Source organism: Passer domesticus, chromosome 5, assembly GCF_036417665.1.
Source record: "Passer domesticus isolate bPasDom1 chromosome 5, bPasDom1.hap1, whole genome shotgun sequence".
Taxonomy (NCBI): Eukaryota; Metazoa; Chordata; class Aves; order Passeriformes; family Passeridae; genus Passer; species Passer domesticus.
In genome coordinates, this window is record NC_087478.1 from 51,247,542 (window position 1) to 51,269,650 (window position 22,109).

General features: G+C 41.8%; 2 protein-coding genes across 8 annotated transcripts in view; one reads left to right on the plus strand and one right to left on the minus strand.

Annotated features, from left to right (window-relative positions):
* The window catches only part of PRDM4 (PR/SET domain 4), a 23,910-nt gene extending 14,078 nt beyond the window's left edge, over positions 1-9,832 (plus strand). For 2 of the 7 annotated variants that reach the window (XM_064420410.1, XM_064420409.1), the window contains exons 10-11: positions 1-135; positions 1,189-9,832. The exon at positions 1-135 is cut by the window's left edge and continues 34 nt beyond it. In XM_064420410.1, coding sequence (XP_064276480.1) covers positions 1-135; positions 1,189-1,498 — 445 coding nt within the window. In that variant the 3' untranslated portion in view covers positions 1,499-9,832. Of the gene's footprint in view, positions 136-819; positions 926-1,188 lie in introns of all 7 variants that reach the window. The other 5 variants (XR_010362467.1, XR_010362468.1, XR_010362469.1 and 2 more) reach the window with 5 other exon arrangements.
* Positions 4,007-20,328, minus strand: PWP1 (PWP1 homolog, endonuclein). Its single transcript, XM_064420411.1, has 15 exons — positions 20,180-20,328; positions 20,045-20,103; positions 17,871-18,028; positions 17,344-17,429; positions 15,770-15,866; positions 14,097-14,207; positions 13,212-13,342; positions 12,577-12,647; positions 10,429-10,525; positions 9,495-9,556; positions 7,651-7,762; positions 6,275-6,365; positions 5,779-5,900; positions 5,247-5,352; positions 4,007-4,525 (listed from the first exon to the last, which is right to left on the minus strand). The coding sequence occupies exons 1-15, from the start codon at positions 20,243-20,245 to the stop codon at positions 4,410-4,412; spliced, it is 1,485 nt and encodes a 494-aa protein (XP_064276481.1). The 5' UTR covers positions 20,246-20,328; the 3' UTR covers positions 4,007-4,409.
* Positions 20,329-22,109: the final 1,781 nt, after the last annotated feature.

The window sequence follows — 22,109 nt, forward strand, 5'->3', positions numbered from 1 at the left end:
ATCGTTCACGCAGAAGGCTCACCTGGAGTCGCACATGGTCATTCACACCGGGGAGAAGAACCTCAAGTGCGATTACTGCGAGAAGCTCTTCATGCGCAGGCAGGACCTCAAGCAGCATGTCCTCACTCACACACAGTAAGTGACTTCACAGGAGCTGGTGGACTGGCCAGTGCAAGAAATAATGAACAGCACGAGACAGAATCTCCAGTTTGCAAATAGTTTGGCCTGGGGGACATAGGTGGTTTCATCCTGTGAAATGACAAAGAAGTCAGTCTAGACAAAGTCCTTGTTCTACTGGCTGCAGTTGTGGAGTTCAAGTGTCTGCAATATTTCCATGACACAGTAAATTCCAAATGTGCTCCTTGTGTTGTGAAATGGCAGTCTGGAGTGTTCATCATTTTGAAGAGAAAGGGGGGTTGTTTGATGTATATTTCATTATTTGCTGAGAACTGTTTCCACATCCCATCGTGACCAAAAAAGACAAACTGCTCAGTGCTATTGTCACCGAGTACCCTGTTAGTGAACTCCACCTGTTTGCTGTAGGGGTGTGCTGCAGCCATTCCCAGCCCTTTCCCCCCCTTGCAGGTCTCACTCAAGTGCTTGCTCTCCTGCTGCTCCTGTAGGCAAATTCCTACCCACAGCCCTCTGCCAGGCCAGGCCTTTTGCTCTGAGAATCTCTCCATCCTGTACATTTACTCCCAACCCAAGATCCTCCTTAAAAGCTGCTTGCTCAAAGCTAGTCCCTTTGCTTATTTCATTTTCAGCATCTGTTTTTTGTACTCACTTGGAATCCATTGCTGCTTCTGTCATGCTGTCTAGGAGCCAGTGTAGTACAGCCAGATGAGTGAGAGAGAGGCAGACAGAAACACAGACTCGCTTTGCTGCTTGTTCCTACAGCATGAGCCAGGAGCACTACTGCTGGGAGGTATTTTGCAGTGTCATTACAGAATGTGTTGCAGTCTGGTAAGCTCCTCTGCATTTACAGGCTGAGGGTTGTTAACATGCAGGAGCCTTGTTTCCTTACTTCTTCCCTGCCTCCTCCCCACTCACCTTCATGCAGGATGGGAAGGAAATGGACCTTTTTATCAAGGGCAATATCTCTGTCCTTGCTAGAACACGGACCTTAATCAACATTTTAATACCAGCTGTCTTGTGGCAGGAACAAACTCACTTTTTTGTGTCTTGCAGAGAAAGGCAGATCAAGTGCCCCAAGTGTGACAAGCTGTTTCTGAGGACAAATCACCTGAAGAAGCATCTCAATTCACATGAAGGAAAGAGGGACTATGTCTGTGAAAAATGCTCCAAGGCTTATCTAACCAAATATCACCTCACTCGACACTTAAAAATATGTAAAGGCCCCACATCCAGTCTGTCAGCCCCAGAGGAGGAAGAGGAGGAGGATTCAGAGGAGGAATTAATAGACTCTATGAGGACTGAAGACTGTAGGATTAACAATGGAGTCTATTCAACAGGTGATGTTCTCGCTGGACACAAATGAAGGAGAGGGAAACTTTCTTGGATATTATAAGTAGGGAAGGAAAAAAACCCCTCTTCCTTGTTTCCCCAGTCACCAGTGTATGTCAGGTGAGGAGTTTTCCTTCTGTTTTTGTCTCCACACTACCACCACTTACTATAATCTGTAGCCAGAACACTGAACAAGACTGGATCATGCACGTACAAGCGAAGAGTTGCTAAGAAGGAAATGTGAGGCAAGATTTCTTTCACACACGCTGTGCATACTTCTCCAAATCACTCAGATTAATCCATCCAGTTCCAGAACACATGACACACCTCACATAGCCCTTCGAGCAAAGAGCCATGAGCCAGAAATGTAACTGAGGGGTTGCAGTGACCTGTAAGCCAACTGTCCTTAACTGCCCAAGGTGTGACATGAAGAGAAACAAGGAAAAAATGGTGGTGGAACTTTTTAACTGAAGGATGTGGTTTGGCATAAAGCAAAGACTTCTCAGTGCTCAGGTTTCCTTCTTAAAACAAAACCTTTAGGTTAAAAAAAAGGCCAGTGAAATCAGCACTTCCATACAAAGTATCCCACTACAGAAAATCAACCATTGGTTTTTGGAGAACCCTCTTCTCCCTCTAGTTGACAGCCCATGGAAGCAGGTGAAGAGATAAGACTGTATGGATTCAGTAAGGAAGGGGCTTACAGACGATCAAGCAGTGTTTACAGTATATGTTACTTCTTGTGCTGTAGACCTTTTACCACCTAGAATGATGGGAGGTTTGCTGCTAATATTATTTATGGAATGAAGATTATTACATTTGGTTGGTTTCTTTTGAAATAATTAAAAATGTGGCTCTTCTCTAATGTTCTTTTTAAACATTTACGTATACTGAAAAAGAATGTTCCTATTTCTGATAATGATGCTAAGAGATGTAACACCACTTTTTGATCATCTGCCTCTCCCAGGCTTTCCTGAGACATGGTATGTGTAGGGAGCACTTCCATGAACGGGGCAGCTAAAGAACTCTAGATTTGCTGTGTCACTCCTCTGGCTGTGCTGCAAAAGAAGATTCAGGTGTGCTGTGTTCTCTGACAAGATAATGGAAGGTTCCCTTGGAAAAGAGGCTCTGCTTTGGGCCCTAAATGGCCTAAGCTTAGCTGTTCCTCTCCCTGTATGCTGCAGTGCCTAGAGAGCTCCCAGAGTTCTTAAAACCTGAAAATGCTTGCCTCAGATCAGTATGTGACCAAAAAGCTCCAGAGAGACAGGTGCTGGGATCTTGGTAAGTCCAGGCAAATATGTGTTGCTTCCAGTAATGGCATTTCTTCCAGAAACAAAAAGCAACTTTGAGACCTACATATATTACTAGAGGTAGAGGTAAGAGAAATCACTTACCCTCAAAGGTCTTGTCAAAAAGCATTTATTTAAAATTAAAGCTTTGAAAAACTTAGAAGTTTTCAGTGGAGAGCAGTTGAACAGCAGTGGTTCTGGTACGTACACTTTCTTAAGCTTCACAAAAGCAATTGTTCATTTGTTGTCCACACATCATTCTCTACTGCTTGGCAGAAACAGGATGGAGGCAGGAATCCCGACACATCCAGAGTATTCTTGGTTCCTGCAGAGCCATGCTGAACACCTTCACCAGACTACAGACAGCTGAAGTAGCTTTAAAGCAGCCAGTTGCCCTCAAGGGACAGGAAGGAAAACTACAGACCTTGCCTTTTCCCCATCTGCAGTTTGTAGGGACACAATTTACCTGCTTTACCTCACCATCATGAACTATAGTGAGTTAGGGTGAAAAGCAATGGGATGAGCTTGGAGCTGTGGGTATGATCCTACAGCTGCATCAGTGGATTTAATACCCAGGGTATTTTGCAGCAGGAACACTCCAAGGCACCTTCAGTGTGTGCAGAGGGCAAGTGCTCAGTGGAAGGTAAGAGCATCAATTACATTCCTGATATAAAGCAGGTGGATGTTACATTTATAATGTAAGGAAATTCTTTGAGTCACATCCCTTGATTAGGTTCCTGATTCTGCAAACAAGGGGCTTAAGTTGGTGGTTAAACTGATACTTAAAACTCTTTTCTGTGCCTTCAGGTGTCAGGCAGAAATGCCTGAGCAGAGTTAAGAACATAATAGAGAGAGCTTTTCACCAGTAACAGTGACCAGCTGGGATCCCAACCCTCACTTTGTGTCCTGACAGCCTCTCATCCTCCTTGAATAGCAGCTCCTTATTTCAGTTCAAATTCTCTTGCAATACATCTGGAGTGTGAAGAAAAACCCAATACTATGTGCAGTGTCACTAAACTTCAGGTGCTGTGGAACCTGGAAAAAGAAACCCCCCGTCCTGGTGGGACAGAGCTGGGTTATTTCTGGTTTGATACTGGTGATATCAGTGTTTAGAAATACATTCCAAGATTCTGCTTCAAGACTCAAACTTGTTGCCTGAGAAGTACTCTTAAGATTTAAAAAGTTACCTGGAAGATCTTTCAAAATCTGTAAACCTAGCCTCAAATTAAGGATAAATTATTTATTTACACTTGTAATTTAAGTCAATAATTGTTTATTTATTACACAACTGTTGTGTGAAATATTTTTCCTTATGCTCCTAGAAGGTAGAAGATAAAACTCTCTTTGCAGTATTCAACAAACTTCTGTGATCACAGAATACTTTGCTAGTGACTGTTCCATTTTATGTATCAGCTTTACATATGGTAGCCCCTGTTTCAGGGATCATTACATCAGGCAAGTGATTCAATCTTTCCGAGCTGGTAATAGGGCAGGAGCTTAGAGCTTAACCACACCACCACCTTTCTTTGGCTGAGATGAAGAAGCTGCAGATTGCAAGACACCAGAGTCATTTCATGAACTCCACCGAACAGGGGCATTTGTAGAATACACATTAGTTGTAGTCCCATTAATTACTTTGATTTTTTGATGTCTGGTCCATCATGATTCCATTGCTGTCTCCAAATCATTGCTGCTACTGCTGGCTGCGGAGCTGGAAGCCACAGAGTTTGCACTAGCCAGGATGAGCCTCTCTCTGTTTCCAAAAACTTCATTCACTGCAACACAAATGGAATTGCTCACATGTTATTCTCCCAGAGGAGAAAGGAGTACAGCAGGGACAGCCTGGTGAGCAGCACAGAATGGAAATCCCACCCTGCTGTGGTTTCAAAACTCTTCCCCTTACCCCAAGTACAGAGTTGAACATAAAGGTAAGAAAATTGCCTGCCTATGATACTTCAATTACAAGTTCTGTTATTTTTCCTCCAGAGCATCTAGAGGTTTCCTTTGCATAATTCTGTACCTAAGTACTGTAAAACTGATGAGGTTGGAAGACTACATCATTAAGTTTAAATAATTTATTTCTGGTTTTAGTCTCTGGTTCCCAATAGGCTCTTAAAAGCCTTCTCCAAAAAAACCCATGCTCTTTAGTTACAGGTAGCTACAAGTGATCAAAACCAGTCCTTACTTTTCTTCCTGTAAGTACTCAAAAAATATGATACCAAATCACATCAAGACTATCAAGAAAAAAACCAAAACACAGGAATTATAAGAAATAAGGTATTACACATTAGCTGCAAGAATGTAAATCGTGTCAAGCAGTTCTCCAATTTAGGAAAAAAAAATGGTTTTTGAAGCTGAAAATGTGACCACACATACAGTCTTGGAGTATTTAAAAATACTAACCCCTATGGTTTTCTGCCAGAGTCACAATACATTACTGAATACACCTTGCAAGCAAGGGGAGAACCACAAGATTCCAAGAAATGAGACCCTCACCTGCAGAGATCTTGCTTATATCCCAGACACGCAGCCCTTCCCGCTCTCCTCCGAAGGCAAAGACAAACGGGAGGTCAGGGCAGCAAGCGGCACAGAACAGAACTCCCTGGCAGGGTGGGAGAGAAAGAAGAGATTTTTTTTTTTTAAATCTTAAAATGAATTTGTCATCTGAAAATACTTTCACCAAGTAAGTTTTAACAAATTAAGTTTCTGAAACTTCTTTTGTAAAGTCATAAAATCAAAGTCAAGAGCTGCTAATTATAAACAGTTAATCCCATCTTTGTCTTGAATGTAGCAGAAGCAAGCTGGAGCACCCATAATTCTACACAGAACACTGTATCTGGAATTTGGGACTCTGAGGCTTTAAAGCAGGCTTCCAATTTCATGTGGAATACTGCACTGAGATGAGAATGATTTACCCAGAATAGGTTGCTATTTTTTTCCCTATGAGACCTTAGGTAGAACAAGATTCAAACTGGACAGAAAAAGAATAAGCACACATAGTAGAATCAATACATAAATATTACTATACCATTTTCATATCCCTGGAATGGACTAAACTTGGTCTGTCTCCCAGGATATCCCAGATTTTCACATATTTGTCAGCAGATGATGTCACAAGGCACCCTTTGATCTGACTGCTTAGTTGTAGCCCTGGAAGATGAAAAGTGCAGCAGTGTGAGAGCAACAGGCAATCCCCACTTCACAGAGATTAGGATACATTTTGAAGTGAAGATATGAGAACGACCCCAATATTCTCCTTACACTAACTCCATTCCAGAACAAAGGAGCAGAACATTAATGAAAGTTCCATGCTGCCACTATAGTGAGAGCCAGAGGAACCATGCAGGCCTATTTTGCCTCCCAATCCCTTCAGCAGAGATTTGTTTCACATGCCAGCTACCATGATTAGCATGCACAATTTACGTGTTAATCAAGGAATCACTACACCTCGGTGCTATGGATTAAAGGTATCTCCCAGATGTGCCCTGCCCACTTGGGACAAACAGGACACAAAGGCAATTTACCTGACACCTCTCCGTCGTGAGCCTTCAGAGTAAACAGGGGCTTCTCAGCACGAGCATCCAGGCAGTACACAAAGCCATCGTCTGTGCTGGCCTACAGAAACCACAGCATTGGCAGAACAAACAGCCACAGTCACTCATTGGGAAAAAACTGCCAGTGAAGTAACACCCAGCCTCTGGTAAACCCCTCTGATCTGAGGCAGACACTGCTTCTCCCTAGGACACGTTACACTGTTCCCAGGCCTGCACCCCAAAGTCAGGCACCACCCAAGCTGGCACCCCAGCTATTCTATGAACCTCAATTATGCTGCACTGATGACACGAAGTCTTAATCCCATGCAAACTTCTTAAAGGGTATTTTGAAGAGAGTTCCCCCACTAAGTTTGATCCTCAGGTCAGGCACTGAAACACAGAACCTTCAGTCTTTTTACTGTCAGTGCAAAGCTTTTGGAGCCATCAGTAGCTGCACAGTAGTCCTGTGCCAAACGAAGTGTGATTTCACCAGGGGAGACCCACATCATAAAACCAACAGAGCTGAGCAGCCACTTCTATTGGCTATATACACAAAGCAACAGAGAAGTAGACAGCCACTAAGATAATAGTGAAGATTTGTTTCTAAATTCTGTTGCAAAGTTTTATTACAAGCTGTAGGTCTCTTCTCCCAGGTAATAAGTAACAGAACAACAGAAAATGGCCTCAAGTTGCACCAGGGGTAGTTTAGATTGGACATCAGCAAAAATGGCTTTATCAAAAGGGCTGTCAAGCACTGGCACAGGCTGGACAGGGAAGCGGTGGAATCCCCAGCCCTGGAGGTATTTAAAAGCCATGTCGATGAGGCACTTACAGACATGGTTTAGTGGTGGACTTGGCAGTGCTGGGTTAACATTTAAACTCCATCTCAGAGGAGTTTTCCAACCTAAAGGAGTGAATCACTCCATACCAGCCAGGAGGACAGTGCCCTCTAGCGCTGACTTGAAACACTGAGTTAATATTCAGGATCTTAGTTCTAATTAGCTATTTCTCAGCTGCAGTTCCTTCACTGCATGAAACACAACAGAAACTCTGCAAAGGAAAATATATCCCAGCCAGTGAACACTGCAATGATGTGACCAAGGTTGTCACCTCCAGAGTGAAAAAGCACCAGCATCAACAGCTTTTCTACTGTCACAGTGAAGATACCAAGTAAGTAGCTGGTCTAGAGATACTTACTGAAAAAACTACCTGAAAACATCCTCCCCCAGACTGCATTATTATAATAAGCAGCACAAACCACCCAAATATCCATGGCTCCATTCTGATTCAGAAACATTATGAACACTAAATAGGTTAACACTGGTTAAATGATCGGTTAAAACCACAACAGAAAAGCATGTACTCACCAAGAAATGGCAAGGTGAGAAATGATTCCAAATTACTCTCTCAACCTGACCACTAAACCGCCACACTCGATGGCTGTCCTGGGGGTTTCTGCAGTCGTACAGCACTGCTGATCTAGGGGACAAAGGGACAGGAAATAAAATTTAAAAAAAAAAAATCAGGGCAGAACACTTCATTACATAGTCTGCTTTCTCACTGGCATCTAGAGAAGCTCCATGTAAACTACAATCAAAAATTAAATGGAAAAAACTACAGAAAAAACTTCACTACTCAGTCTTCTAATTCAGTAACAGATTAAAATCTTGCAGATAAGCACGACATTTTTCCATGTGCTTCTAAGTTTCATCTTGGTTACCAATAGCCTCTCTGTTGAAACTAAGCAGAGCTTGAATTTACTCAATACATAAGATACTTATCACATAGCAGACCATAATTATGCAAATATGTCACTTAATTATGAACAGACTTCAGTAAAGTCAAGTAATGATGCATTAATTAGGAAATCATTTTGTCATACATATGCATACATTTTCAGATATGATTAATAAAAAAGTATTTTCTAAAAAACCAACAATCTTAACAAATAGTTAGACAAACACTACTCCACAAAGGAGAAAGAGTGGATGGCAGTCCTCTGGGATTCTTTACAGGCATGTGCTCAGCTGAGTGGCTGCAGAATCTGCTCCAACTCAAAAAGATCCTGGGTGCAAATGCAAGGGAGGAGTGGTCATGCCAGTCCAGCATCACCTCACCACTATCAACATCCTCAGTGTAACCCACTCCCACTCGATCATACAATTAAAGCAGGGTGATGTAGGTTTCCCAGGCACTTTACACAACAGTTTCTTTAAGTCTGATTTCCAGGTTATGAAGGCATCTCCCAGTGCTCACTGAATTGCCTGTCGTCCTGCAAGGCTTTGCAAGAAAAATCCACAAGGGCACTCAGTTAATTTCTGGATAACACAGTGGTTTAGAGGCTACCATGGTACCAAAGGGGTAGCTAAAAAGGGATCAGCAGCGGGTCACTGCTGGGACTTAACGCTTCCTTTTATCAAAGGAAGTTGAGAGGAAAAGACAGAAGCAGCTTCCTAACAACAGCAGAAGGTCCTCCTCCAATTCTTCAGCAGATGCAGCAAGAACAAAACAGAAGCCAAAGAACTCAAAGGCTTGGCTAAAGATTGGTAAGTCTCTAAATTATGTTAACATAAGGACAAAGTCTAAAAGCAGAATAAAAAAAATCAGTGTAAGAAAATAATTGTGATAGAACAAAATTTGAAAGTTACTCTACTGAGATGGGAGAACGAAGAGAGAGTTTTTTGGCTGGCAGGACTCAGAAGAACTGGCAGCCACAGAGTAGTCCAAGTGTGTGCAGACACAAACCATTTCCCAGCATCTCCAGGCTGCAGTCACAGGAGACAGCCCATTACTCTTTGGCTGTGCCTACAGAGGCTGGACGGAGAGAACTGGGATTTTGAAGTCCCTTGTGCCTCCACCCTGGCTTTACTGGCTGGCAAAATCTGGGCAAATTTTCACAGGAATAAACAGTGACATGTTCCCAATGAAGAAAATGCCATAAGGCCAAATTAAGAAATAAATTTGGTTTGGAGCAGGCAGACACCTGGCACAGAAAATGTCAGTCCAGATGGTTAAAGCATTTGCTACCCCTGAAAAAGAGGTAAGGAAAACTACATCCTGGCCATATGCAAACCTGGCTTCCTTGCTGGAAAAAAATAACAGCATTACTCAAATTGGCAGAGTTATTAAAAAAATGGAAGAAAACACAAGGCTTAATTGAATATGAATACCCTCCCCAGGTGCAACATGTGAAAACATGACCCTGACATACTTATCAAACGATCCAGAAACGAGGGTCTGAGTTTCAAACGGATGAAACTGCAGTGTCTGGACCTAGATAATGGAAGATTTTATGTAACACAAATACAGGAACTTTCTTGGAACAAAGCACAACCATCCCAACCCCAAGCCAGCACACAGTCCTCCCCAAAAAAGCCTCCAATTAAGCTTGATGTTACTCAGATTGCTCAAAATCAGTGCAAGAGATGTGCATTATTTCAAACACCCCCCCGGTGAAAACAAGATATTTTCCAAGATAATTGGACTGAACAGAACCCCATGCCCCTTTTCTGCCCTAGATATTAAAAAAAAAAAAAAAGAAAAAGAAAAGTTGGAAAGCTGGAAGTAAAAGAATATCTGCTTCCAGTTTGGGGAAAAAAGCAGATGTTAACAAAAAATGAAAATCAGGAGTTTGTCAAGGGCAGTGACTTTGTTAGCAGCAAAATAAGGTTACAGCTATTAATAACTAGCTTTTACATTTTAATTACTATGAGATTAATTCATTTCTGAAGTACCCATCACTATGGTATTTTAGTATCATTTATTTTAAACCTTTTCACCTAGAACAAACTGTAAGTGACACTCATTGTTTCCTTAGGAGACTTACAGTTTGACCTATGTTCAGACATCTATTTTTGTAGCTTATACTAGCACTATTATATTCCCCACCATTAGGGCCAATACACAAAAGATATTTTATAAACTTACAAAGCTTTTTTAACCTGCTCAAAGAAAAGTTAAATAACATTTTAAAAAGCAAATACAGTGCTGTTTGCAAAAGCAACTAATTAACAAATTAAAACAATTCTGCAGAGATGTTAGAGGATTGTTGTTCTGAGGGTTCACTACCAAGCAGCAAATGAAAAACTGCAGTTACATTTTTCTCTGTATTCTACAGTGGAAGAAACACAGCAATTATTCCATACCTTGTCTGTATGTAGTGTCAGGCTGGCTGCTGGCTTACCCACAGCCATGTCCCACAAAATCACTGTGTTGTCAGCAGAGGCACTTGCTAAAACATTCCTGATAATGGATCAAAAATTAGTTTTAAAACTCTTTCTACAGATACAAACAAACAATGGTCAAAAATCCAAAATACACACAGAGCCCAATGCTGATAACAAGCACACTGTGGTCTATAGATGATTCCTCTCAAGCCTGAGGGATAACTCCCTAAAGGCAATTATAAGTTTTAAGTAAAGATTATAAATAGACTATATTAAATTACATTATAGAACACTTGCAACCATGACAGCTGTGCTTCTATTTCCCCTGATATTACTTACAATACCATCTACTCAAAGATTTTTCAAACAAAGTAATAAAGGCTTTGAAGCACATTCTTTCCTTTGACACTGAATAGTATTTTTAAACATTACCTATGCTACTTTGTTCTGTTTGCATATGCATGCAGCCAAGAACCTGACAAACCAGTCTGTGAAATATTTTGCTCTCTAATATCTGTTTATATTCCTACTGAAGACACAACACTATATCCTTTGCAGACTGCTGAACATAACTACTAAAATTTCAGTTAGTTTACAGACCCACATTTCAACTTAAACTTGACCAATTTTGTTAAGAGCAATAAAAACAGCTTAAAAGTTTTATCAGAAAAAAACAAATCAAAACATCCCCAAATGCCTGTCAAACACACATTACATTTCCAGTAACTACTTCATTGCTCTTAAAATCAGACTTATTACCTCAACATGTTGTTTCTGGTTGAAAATATTCCCCCTCCCCTTTTTATATTAACCATGTGTTTCTGACTGAAAGAGTTAACATTCTCCTGGAAATGCTGTTTTCCCAAGCAATGTTACAAAGGAAAGTTAAGAAAATGCATAGTGAAGGCTGTAAGAACATTTCACAGTAACAGCACTATGACCTATAGGCAGAAAGTTATTTGTAGACAGTTGTCACAATATGCCTTGCTTAAAAGAAAGAAACAACAATAAAACATTTTATATACAAGCTGCTCCAAGAAGTTTGTTGTTTTGTTCATAAGCTGCCCACTTCAGGGCTGGTTTTATTTCCTGAAAGACCTACCAGTATCAATGAATTTGTAACTCAGGATGTTACAGAATTATGCATTTCAAACTTAACTACTGAATTTTTTCTCATCTTTGTCTGTATTATCACCAGACTATTCCCAGGTACACCAAAGTTCCTCTTTTGTAAGAGTGATGGACTGATCACTGTCACACTCTGTGCATATGTGTCTAATTTAAGAACACTGTAAATTAAGAGTGCAATTTATATACATTTACTGAGGTCTGTGTGGGTGTTTTCCTCATCAGTATCTAGAAAAGAAAGCAGTACAAGTGAAGGCTCACACCTGCTCATCAGAATATTCAGAGCTGTCTGTGTACATGTTTAAAGGCAGAGGCATTAATGACAGCAGAAAAAAATTTAAATAAAATTAGCCTGTGTCTGACTGAAGCAATTTCAAGACCCCTGCTAAGGATCCTCTGACAGATGAACTCTTAACAACAGCCTAAGTGATAAAAAACCAGCAGCAACTTTACTTCAGTCAGCACACTGTCCTTGACCTCTGCCCCAAGATGGGCCAGCTTTGTGTTGCTGCTATATATATATAACTTCATTTCTAGTTAATTCAGGCAACAGGGAATTTTCTCTGCCTAGAGGTCAGAGGCATTTCTGTAACAGAGCTATTGGGGCTTTTATACTCTCTTTCCTTCTATAAATTTACTTGTCTCTGTTGAAATGGTTGTTTAGGCCATTGGCAGACCAGCATAGCTCAGGGCAGCCCTTCTGCTTCTCCAGTGTGAACAAGTGAAATGTAGACAATTTATCAAATGGTTCACACCCACCTTTGCCCTGCCCTCATCTGGACAACCTGCAAATCAAAAATGAGCTGCAGCAATATACAAGTATTTAAAAAAAAAAAAATCAAGAGTTCTAGTTGAAAAAAAAATACAAAAAATGAGTGTATTTTTAAGAATACATTAGTTTCAGCAGTGCTTTCAACTTTTTGGATTTTGTGTGAAAACTGTATGCCTAATTAAGACTGCAATTTTTTAACATTTATTGTTATTTGAGTATTCTTTTACCTGCTTTGTTTATTCCATGAAAGATCAAGCACAGCATCCGTATGTCCTTCAGTCCCTTCTGAAGATAAACTCTGTACACACACATGACATAAACAGACTTGAAAATTACAGCTTCAGTGCAAATCAAGCATTACTCCACATTAGTATGAATTCTCCTAAAGCCTTCACAAACAACTTCATATTAAATTACTCTCATTGCTGCAACACAGCTTTTGAGAGACTCATCTCTGCAGCACCTGCACCCTGCCTCCTACCCCAGATCGCAGATTGCTCCAGCTGCTGGGTTTACAGACCTGGTTATTCCCTTCAGGCTAGGAAAAGAAATCTCATTATTTCCAGCTAATGTGCAACTTCTTCAGCTTCTTTCTAAACTCTCTGGCAGTTCCCTCTCTCTCCTCCCAATTAACTGAGCTTTGGGTCCTTCCAACTGCCAGTTCCTGCAACTTCCAATTTTAAATAGCTAACATTCAAAGTTTACTGGGACACCACCCCACTCCCATTCTGCTCTTAATTCCAGGCTTTAGTTATTTAGAGAACAATTAGCATTTCAAATATTGTAGGGAGGAAAAAAGAAGGCATTATCCCTGCAATAAATTTCCTCCGTCCAACCAGGTAAACCTTTTTGCAACACTTACCTTCTTTCCTTTCTTTTTCTTCTTTTTCTCTTTCTTGCTTCCAAGAGAAAAGACTGGTTCCAAGGATTCTACTACATCAAGGTCCCAAATGTCAATAACTGGGGTCATGTTACCCACTGCAACATAATTTCCTACAAACAAAAAACCAAATGCAACCACATTTATTTAGTTATGAAACAGTGTATTTGGCAATCCAGCTGTTCCTTATTTCTTTGGTTAAGTAGAACTTTGAACGTATTTATTTATGTTTATAACCGGTAAGGAGCTATTTAAAAATACCAGCTGACAGAAGATGTTGCCAGAAAAAAATTTACTTGCTCTCCTTCCCCTTCAGTACAAGAAACTGTTCAAACAAGCTGTATAAAATTGCATGTTTTGTTTGTTTTTGAAAGAAAAAAAAAAAACACAACCAAAAACTAAACCACATCCCCGGTACTATGGAAGAAAAAAATCTGAGAAACACAGGAAAAATGTTACTAAATACATAAATATATAAAATATAGAAAAATTTTGCTGTGGTTTACATTTAATTAACTGCACTGGACATAAAGAAACTAAACAAAAGCAACATTTCATTTGCAAACAGAAAATAAAGCAGATTTTAGAGATTGCTCTGGTCTGCTGACAATAACTTAATTGTTTGCAATAAAATCAGTATTTATTAAAAGCATTTGTTACACCAGCATCACTGAGATGACTGTATCACCAAGCAAAAATACTTGATATTCACATCTTGCTTATCTCAAGTCAATATTATCTTGATATTAACATTGATTTTATTTCTTTGTACTGCAGGAAGAAATTATTTAGTGACAACATTACACTTCCACACTTTTCAAGCAAAAATTCTTTAACTGGACACTGACAGTATCCTTTGTAATTTACCTGTTGATTCATCTGGACTAGGATCAAAATTCAGCCACTCCAGACACAGAGGGTAAGCAGGCAAGATAATGTCATGATGGACGTAAAATGAGTCCTCTTCATGATTATAAACTGAAAAATAATTAAAGTTATGCAAGACATCAGTGAAGAAGAAAAGCAAACAACTAGCAGCAGGTCACTTCTACAAAAAGCAGTTGTGGAAAAAACTAAATTCTCAAGGAGATTCAAAGGGAAAATTCAAAGAGTCTTCAGAGTTTTACTATAAAGGCCAGACCCTCTACAAATGTTGTACCTCAGAGAATTACAAAAAATGAGCATTCTTCTGTGTACTTTAGATAAAGGTTTGACAAGTTCAGTCAAGGTTCAATACTTTTACTTTGTTTGTAAGATCTCTTCATATGTGCTCCATATCCAGCACTTTCTACATCAGGATACATTCATTTTACAGGATTAGCAATTAAAACAGTTATTCCAGATGAAGTTGAAAGGGAAATGAAGGTAAAAAGACAAATCAGAGGAAGGTGAAGAAGTCAGGAGTTACCTTTAGCAGATGGTAACTGAGATACAGGAAAAGTGTTGGTAAAGCAGCCATTTACTAAACACAACTTCTCTGTAGCCAGCTATTTTTCTCCTTATAATAAAATAACTTACCAACTGGACAGCAGAGAAAACCCATTAATCATTTTAATAACATCCTATCACACACACAAAATCACAGTGCATGTGACAGATGTCACTGAAGTCTCCAGTTAACTAAGTTATCTTAGTAGTCAACTAAGACGAGGTTACCCAATTTTAGAAAATGTAGAAGCCTTTCTTATTGTTCTGTAAGTTTATATTGGGTATAAACTTAGTTAATAAAATCTGTAAACACCTCCAGACACAGAAAATGCTGCATGCTGATGCTTTCACACATTTTGGTCATGTTGGTTGCTTAAAATGAAATACTTTGCCTACAGAAACATGGACAAGTGGCAAGAAACATTCCCAAAAATAACCACAATAAGCAAAGATGATAATGTCAGCACGTTCAGTAGTATTTATTGGCTGCAACAGAAAAATCTTTTACATGGCAAAAGTAAACAAAAAAAATAGACAAGCAGTATTCAGGCCCTATTAAGGATTATCTCTTCTAAACCATGACGATAAAGGTGCTGGCTCTTCTAATCCTAGCTGTGGAAAGCCCACTTAAAGAAGGAGAGAAAGCTTAAGAAAAACCCCAACAAACAAACACCAAACCAAAACAAACAAACAAACAAAAAAAACCAAAAAAACCAACCACCAAAAAAACACTAACCAAAAAAAAAAAAACAACCAAGAAACCACTAGAGGATGCTTGCAGGATATGAAAAGTAAGACTGAAGAGCACATGTTCAGAGAATAAAAATGCCATAGTATTTCCTAAAAGTTTTAAGAAATGAAATAAGGAAAGGAATTGCTATACAGCCTGAAGGAAGCAAGCTGTCCTTTAAATAACAATAACTACACAGGAAATACTCTAGTTCTGAAAAGTAGCTAAAGCACCATGACATGGAAAAGGACAAAACATAAAGTAGAATGGGAGAAAAATCCTTCTCAAAACCAATCCACTCCCTTTTCAACAGAGCCACATGAACATGCTAGGCAAGACATTCCCTATGTTCACTGTAAAGAACAAACCCTATTTTACTCACCATGGACCTCCAAACTACAGCAGTCTCTATCAACTCTGCCACAAAGGACAAGATTGTCACTGGGTTTAATCAAAAAGTCCTCCTGTTCATATTGCTCCTAAACAGCAAAAAGGAGAAGACAAAGGGTGTTGAGAAAAGCACACAAAAGCATGAAAAAAGCATGTTCAAAGGTGGAATCAGTAATTTTGAACCACAGCTGAAAACATTCAAAATCACCCTAATGCCCACCAAACCTAACACCATGTTATGGGCTAAACAAACAAAAGCAAGACTCAGACCCAAATCCTGGGAGAGTGAACAGTCATTAAATTAGATTGAAGGACTTTTATGTGAACCTAGGTGGGTTTGTAGAGGTGTTTAATTATCAAATATAATTAAACAATATATATTATCAATTATCAATACATACGTATTTCAAGGCTATCCTGATGCAGCTGATTATGGGAAAGAAAATCAGTAGCAGTCCACAAGCAAAGGTGATTTCCCTTGTGCTCCTGTGCCTTGACCACTTATATAACATAACAGCATTTTACTCAGTAACGATGCTGCAGCTGCTCCTCACATCCAGGAAATACTTCCACTCCCTACTTCCTGGAAGATATTTCCCAAGAAGTACTGTCTACAGCACTATCAGGCATTCAGCTGTACCAGAACAGATGTAACCTCTCATCTGATTTTAATTGTTACTGAGGAATGGAAGGAACTTGGGAATTTTTGTTGTGAAAAATGAAGAACTGTACAGAAGTCAATAATCTTACACAGAGTAGCATCCTTCCCATCTTCAACACATACAAGACTTTGTGGACTTCTCATTGCAAGCTTTTAAGTTGTTGTTTTTTTTTTTAACTCATTTCAAGCATACTTCAATATTTGAATTCTGTCAAGTTCTGCAATTCTTTGAATTCACTTGAGGTTACACAATACATAGTCTTCAATAGTTCTAGTAGTAAATAACAAATGACAACAGAAAATGCACACTGAAGAACTTTCAGAATTTGGGCAAAGGACTCGAGCACAGGTTTTCTATATGTCTACAAACCCAGCTTCTGCAAAGATGTTCCCCATCCAGTAGTGGAAACTAATACAGGCAGAGGCAGCCAACGACACAGTACTATTTAGACATATATATGTATACACATATATTTACACAGAACATTGATATATTAGACACATTGCCTGAGTCCAGAGTCCACCTCAGCCTGATTTCTTACACAAACTGGAAGAAGGTGCAAGAGTCTTGTAATCTGTGAAATTTTCTAATTTTGGCCACTAGCTGCCTGAGACTTGTTACTTCTTCAAGTGTTTTCTGTGTCCTACTAGGCAGGTGAAAAACCACTCCATGTACAGAAGTGCATGGTTTAAGTAAAAAGCCAGTTCACCTTAACCCCCTACTTAAATGCAGAAGGCACAGAAACAAGAGACTGCACAAAGCAACCTTAAAATAAAAGAGCACCATCCAATCAAAACTCTGGCACACTTTTGAAAAAGGACTGCAAGCACTTACACAGAGTGGAAAATTTAACTGATTTTAAAGTTTGTGCAGTTTAAGATATTTAACATTTTTAAGTACTCACAGTGGTTTTTAGAGTGATGTAAGGATCATTTTCATTGCTCCCGTATACTGCCAGAGTAGCCAAAGAGTCTCCAAGTTTTAAATCACCTAGATGGGAATTTCAGAACACTTTTTATAAATGTCTGTAACAGGCAAAGTTAGAAACTCCTGTACCAATACCTGTATTACCTATACAGCAAAATATTGGGAGTGGGCTACATGAACTTCCACGGTCCAAACGTGGAAGTTTGGAAATTGGTAAGATAAACTGCTTAGTGCTTTCAGGGACTTCTGCTGCTCTGCTCCAGCACTACAGCAGCCAGAGTGACCTTCCCAACATGCTCCTGGTTTTAGTGTCAGCGAGGGGCACACTGAACTGTTTCCCTCACTACATGACTTCCCATGATGGGACAGGCAAATCATTACAACTGTGAATTTCCAGCATCTGAAACTTAACACAGTGTAGCCTTAGGATACTGAAGTCTAAAGCACAAGAAGTGGAAAGGTTCTTCACTTACACTGCACATCTGACACACAAATTCTTCTTACCTGTGTATTCCTCTGCATCATAATTGTCCAAATCATACTCATCCAGTTCATGATCAGACAGCTCTTCATTGTTTTGGGAAGCCTTAGTGCTGCTGCCAGGCACGGGTGCATTTGTGTCACCTGCTGTCTGGCCTTCATCACTGCCACCTGCACCATCCCTGAGGAAAGACCACAGCCCTGACAAACTGTGGCAGACACACAGAACACTCCCAGGGGCTGCTGGAGAGATTTCAGCACACAGTCCCAGCTGCTCGCACGGCTTTCAAGTCTTTATGCCAATAATTTTGAAATCCATTCACTCCTTCCAGAGCCCTTCCTACAGTACAAGGCATTTATAATTCTCAGTCTTTTAGTGAAAGTTTTTTCTTGAAAGTTTTCCTGACAAAATGTGGCATAAATTTTCCTCAACAATGTAAACTGTGTGTGCAAGTCCCTTTCTCTTCCCATGTTTTTTGTGGATACAATGCTCTCAACCTCACTTCTGTGCATTCACACGTGTCCATGTCATTCATTCCTTTCTTTTCCCCACTCAGAGGCATGGTCATGTGTGAGAATTCCCACATTTCCTCAAGCTTTTCAAGACCTCATTTCCTCATACTTCCTATACATAAGCGAAGTAAAAATAACATGGAATTCATTAGGTAAGGTCACACTGCAGATTCTTTCTTTGGGATAAACCATGCAACATCTAGAAAATTCAGAATCATGTGGCATCAATTCTGCATGCAAGGAATTCAGGAGAAGGAAATGCACACTAAACACTGGCTGAGAAGATAACAAACACCCAAGAAGTCACAATGGAGCATGCTCCAAAGAAACCCCTACTCAACACACCTTACTTCTGTCCTGCACACAAAATTCCCAAGCAACAATGAGCCAAGGTGGTTCTCATATGCAGCTTCTAAATTAAATATCAGAAACCTAATTTTCCTAATTTGTTCAGCAAAATAAACAATTCATCTTAGCAACATAACTGGAGATGAGTAACAAGACAATTAAATAAAATAACTAAATCAGAGTTTGAGATCTTTGCACAGGGAAAAAAGTGAGCTCTTGCAACAAATTCTGCAAAATACAATAAATTATAAGTGGATCAGCTGTTTCAGATGGTCTTCATACTTCCATCCTGAAGTTTTATAGAATGCATATAAAAAAGCGCCTCAAATCCTTCCATGCCTTTGAACTTGCAAGAGAAAAAAAATCACTCAGAAAACCAAAAGTTTACACATAGAAAGGGGAAACACATAACTCCCCAGAAAACAAAAACATTAATCTGTTAAGAAATTGACATGAGAGCCTTCTAAATGTTTAAGATTATTTTGGAACTGTTAAATAACCAAAACTAGAAAAAACAGAATAAAATACATCCTGGGATGATATACTTTGCCACATCTAACAGAAACAGGGTGGGAAATATTCATCCAACTATAGAAACTTTTTCTGTTACCTGTTGCATCTGCTCCACCACACACACTGTGGCGCAACCACACACCCTACACAGCTGAAACACTCAAGGCCTACATTTATGAACAGATCTAACAGAAGAAAACGGAATAAGATTCTTTCTAGATAAAAGAGACATTTCTTTCTTGTGTTCTATTGTGTTTCCTAAATATGTCTTGTATTGGTTTTGTAAATACATTTTTCTTAAAAGCAGAGTGACAAAACTTAACACAACTACATAACTAAGGTGCTGAGGGGAGTTGTGATGTCTCCCGTTTCACCGTGAAGCAGGAACACACCCCCGAGTGATGTTTTGCCTTTTTTACCGAAGTCTGAACAGCCCGTCACCCTGATCTCCACCGTGCACCCCGACTGCCCTGTCCCACCCTCGGCTCCTTTTCCCCGGTCAGCTCGGGACTCCCACCTCGCTCTGCCACATGCCCAAAGCAGCCGCGGCTACAAACGCAGCGCCCTGACTCTCCCGGCGGGCGGGAGCAGGAGCTCCAGCGAGCGCCAGGCCGCGCGGGGCCCCCGGGGGAATGCGGCAGCCCGCGGGGCCGGCGGGGGAGCCGCGGGGAGCGCAGGGTGCAGCGTGTGCCGCCGCTGCTCCCGGCACGCCAGGCTGCCGCGGCACGGGGCCCCGGGGGAAGCCCCGCTCCCGGCCGGCCCTGCGGCCCCGGGCCGCGCTCCCGGCTGTCTGAGGGCGGCCAGCCCCTCCCGCCCCGGCTCACCCCAGCCGGTCCTGCGCCTCCTCGATCAGACCCTTCAGCTCCTCCTCGCTGAGCTGCACCTGCGGGCGGACACAGAGCGGTGAGGGCGGCGGGGGCGGGCGGCGCTCCCGCGGGCCCCCCCAGTCCCGGCCGCACCTTGTCGGGGCTCTCCTTGGCCGCGCCGCGCCGCACCCAGCCGGCGCACGGCACCGGGCAGCTCATGGCGCCGCCGCCGCACGCGCCCGACCGCCGCGCCGCGCAGTGACGTCACGGGAGCGGCGGCCGCCCGCCACGGCCAGCACGGGGGGAGGGGGCGGGGACTGCGCCGTGACGTCATCCCGCGCGCCGGGGTGGCGGCGCGGCTCCGCGAGATGGGCGGGCCCTGAAGGGGCGGGGCGGGCTCGCGCTCGGGCTCGGGCTCGCGCTCGGGCTGCTCGGGCTCGCGCGCTGCCGCCTGACGGGGCCGCGCGCGCCGCGCGCTCCCTGCCCCCGGGACTCGTGCAGAATGCCGGGATCAGTTCAGCTGGAATAAACCCTCCGAGATCACCGAATCCAGCCCCCAAGTGCTCCGCTCCCCACACGGCCATCCCCCCACTGCCCTGCCGCTGAGATACCCCGGCGGCAATCCACCGAAATGAGAAGCTTAGAAAGGCCTTTTTTGATGTTGGTGCCTACATTTTATCCAAGGAAAGGAAAGCAGCGCACGGAGATAATGGCAACAGGGAGGAGCAGGGAGTTGTGAGGGTCCGGCGTGTCCCAGGAGCGGCGGCTTTCTGCCCTCCCACACGAGCTAACCCATTAAGCCAGAGGAAATGTTTTAGATGCCAGCTGGGAGGTACAGCGTGGTACTCTCCTACTAACATGCAGAAATCACTGCTGTTCCCATCACTGGAATCTTAATTCAGTGCAAAGTGCAGGGATGGGAAGCTGAGGAAGCAGAGCGAGTGTTTCTCAGCTCGGTAAGCGAACTGCAGCAGATGAAATGGCCTCGTTATCCATCCACAACACCACTGTGGCATTTCCATTATTTTTTATCCTAATTCTTCTGTGGGTCTGGCGTGAGAGAGAAATAAAAATCTACAAAACATTACTACCTCTTCACTTTCCCCTTCATTTCACTGATATGTTGTGTTTTGTCTTAATGTACACATAAAACATGCCAAGGCAGAAGTTGGATCCTCTAGCTTTTCCTTGTAGTAAAATGTGACATGGACATGCTAGTCCTACCTGTAATCCTGCTTGGCATGCTCCCCTTTTTGCTGGGCTGTTTTTTACTTTTCTGGCCATCTTCTCTTAACAGTGGTCAAGAAATCCTTCTTGTCCTCGTGTGCATTAATCAGCCTTAGTCTGCCTCCAGATTCCAGGGGAAGTTTTGTGAAAGTGGCTGCTATTCCCAAAGGACAGGCAGAGGGGAGTGTTAGGCAGCCAAGAGGAAGAAATGCAGGTTATTTTCCAGTGGCTGTGGTTCCTGGATATTTGGGTTTTTGGTTTTTTTTCAGATGTATACATTTACAGTGTGGAGGCTTGCAGAACAAAGTGGAACCAGACTTGTTTTTACTGAAGCCGTACTCGGAGGGGGCACACAAGCTCTACCTTCTGTCCCACCGTGTACATAATCACGAGATAGCAGTGCACTGTGGGGAGGCTCAACAGCAGAAGTACCAAAGAAAAGACAGCTGGAAAAGGCGGAAGGAAGGAAAATAGGGAGCAATTGTGCACAATGGATATTATAGCTTAGAGAGCTGCAGTTAGTAGTAATGATTCTTCTTCTGAGACCCAGTCCATAAATGCTGGGTGATTCCAATACCTTTCTGTGTCAAACACTTTCTGGGGATGTGCAGCTGGTTTTTTTTCAAAACTAAAACTATTCTATTAAAGGTATTAGTGTTCCACGGCGCCTTGGCATTTACAGAAATGTGGCTGAAAGAGTGGTGCCCCAGGCAGGAAGCTCCCAACACATGGAACCAAAATCTACTGCAGCCCAGAACAGCCACAGCAAGGAATCCCCCAGGATGACTGACGGGACATTACACACCAATAAAAAATGTTCTTCTTGGTATCCACTGTCCAAAGATGGCTCAGCCAT

Excerpts from the sequence above, each read along its gene's own strand:
- PWP1 (XM_064420411.1), bottom strand. The coding sequence starts at position 20,245 with ATGAGCTGCCCGGTGCCGTGCGCCGGCTGGGTGCGGCGCGGCGCGGCC. Across the intron at positions 6,366-7,650 it reads TCTCACCTTGCCATTTCTTG|GCCAGCACAGACGATGGCTT; the intron begins GTGAGTACATGC and ends TGGTTTCTGTAG. Across the intron at positions 5,901-6,274 it reads TCACGACGGAGAGGTGTCAG|GGCTACAACTAAGCAGTCAG; the intron begins GTAAATTGCCTT and ends TTCATCTTCCAG.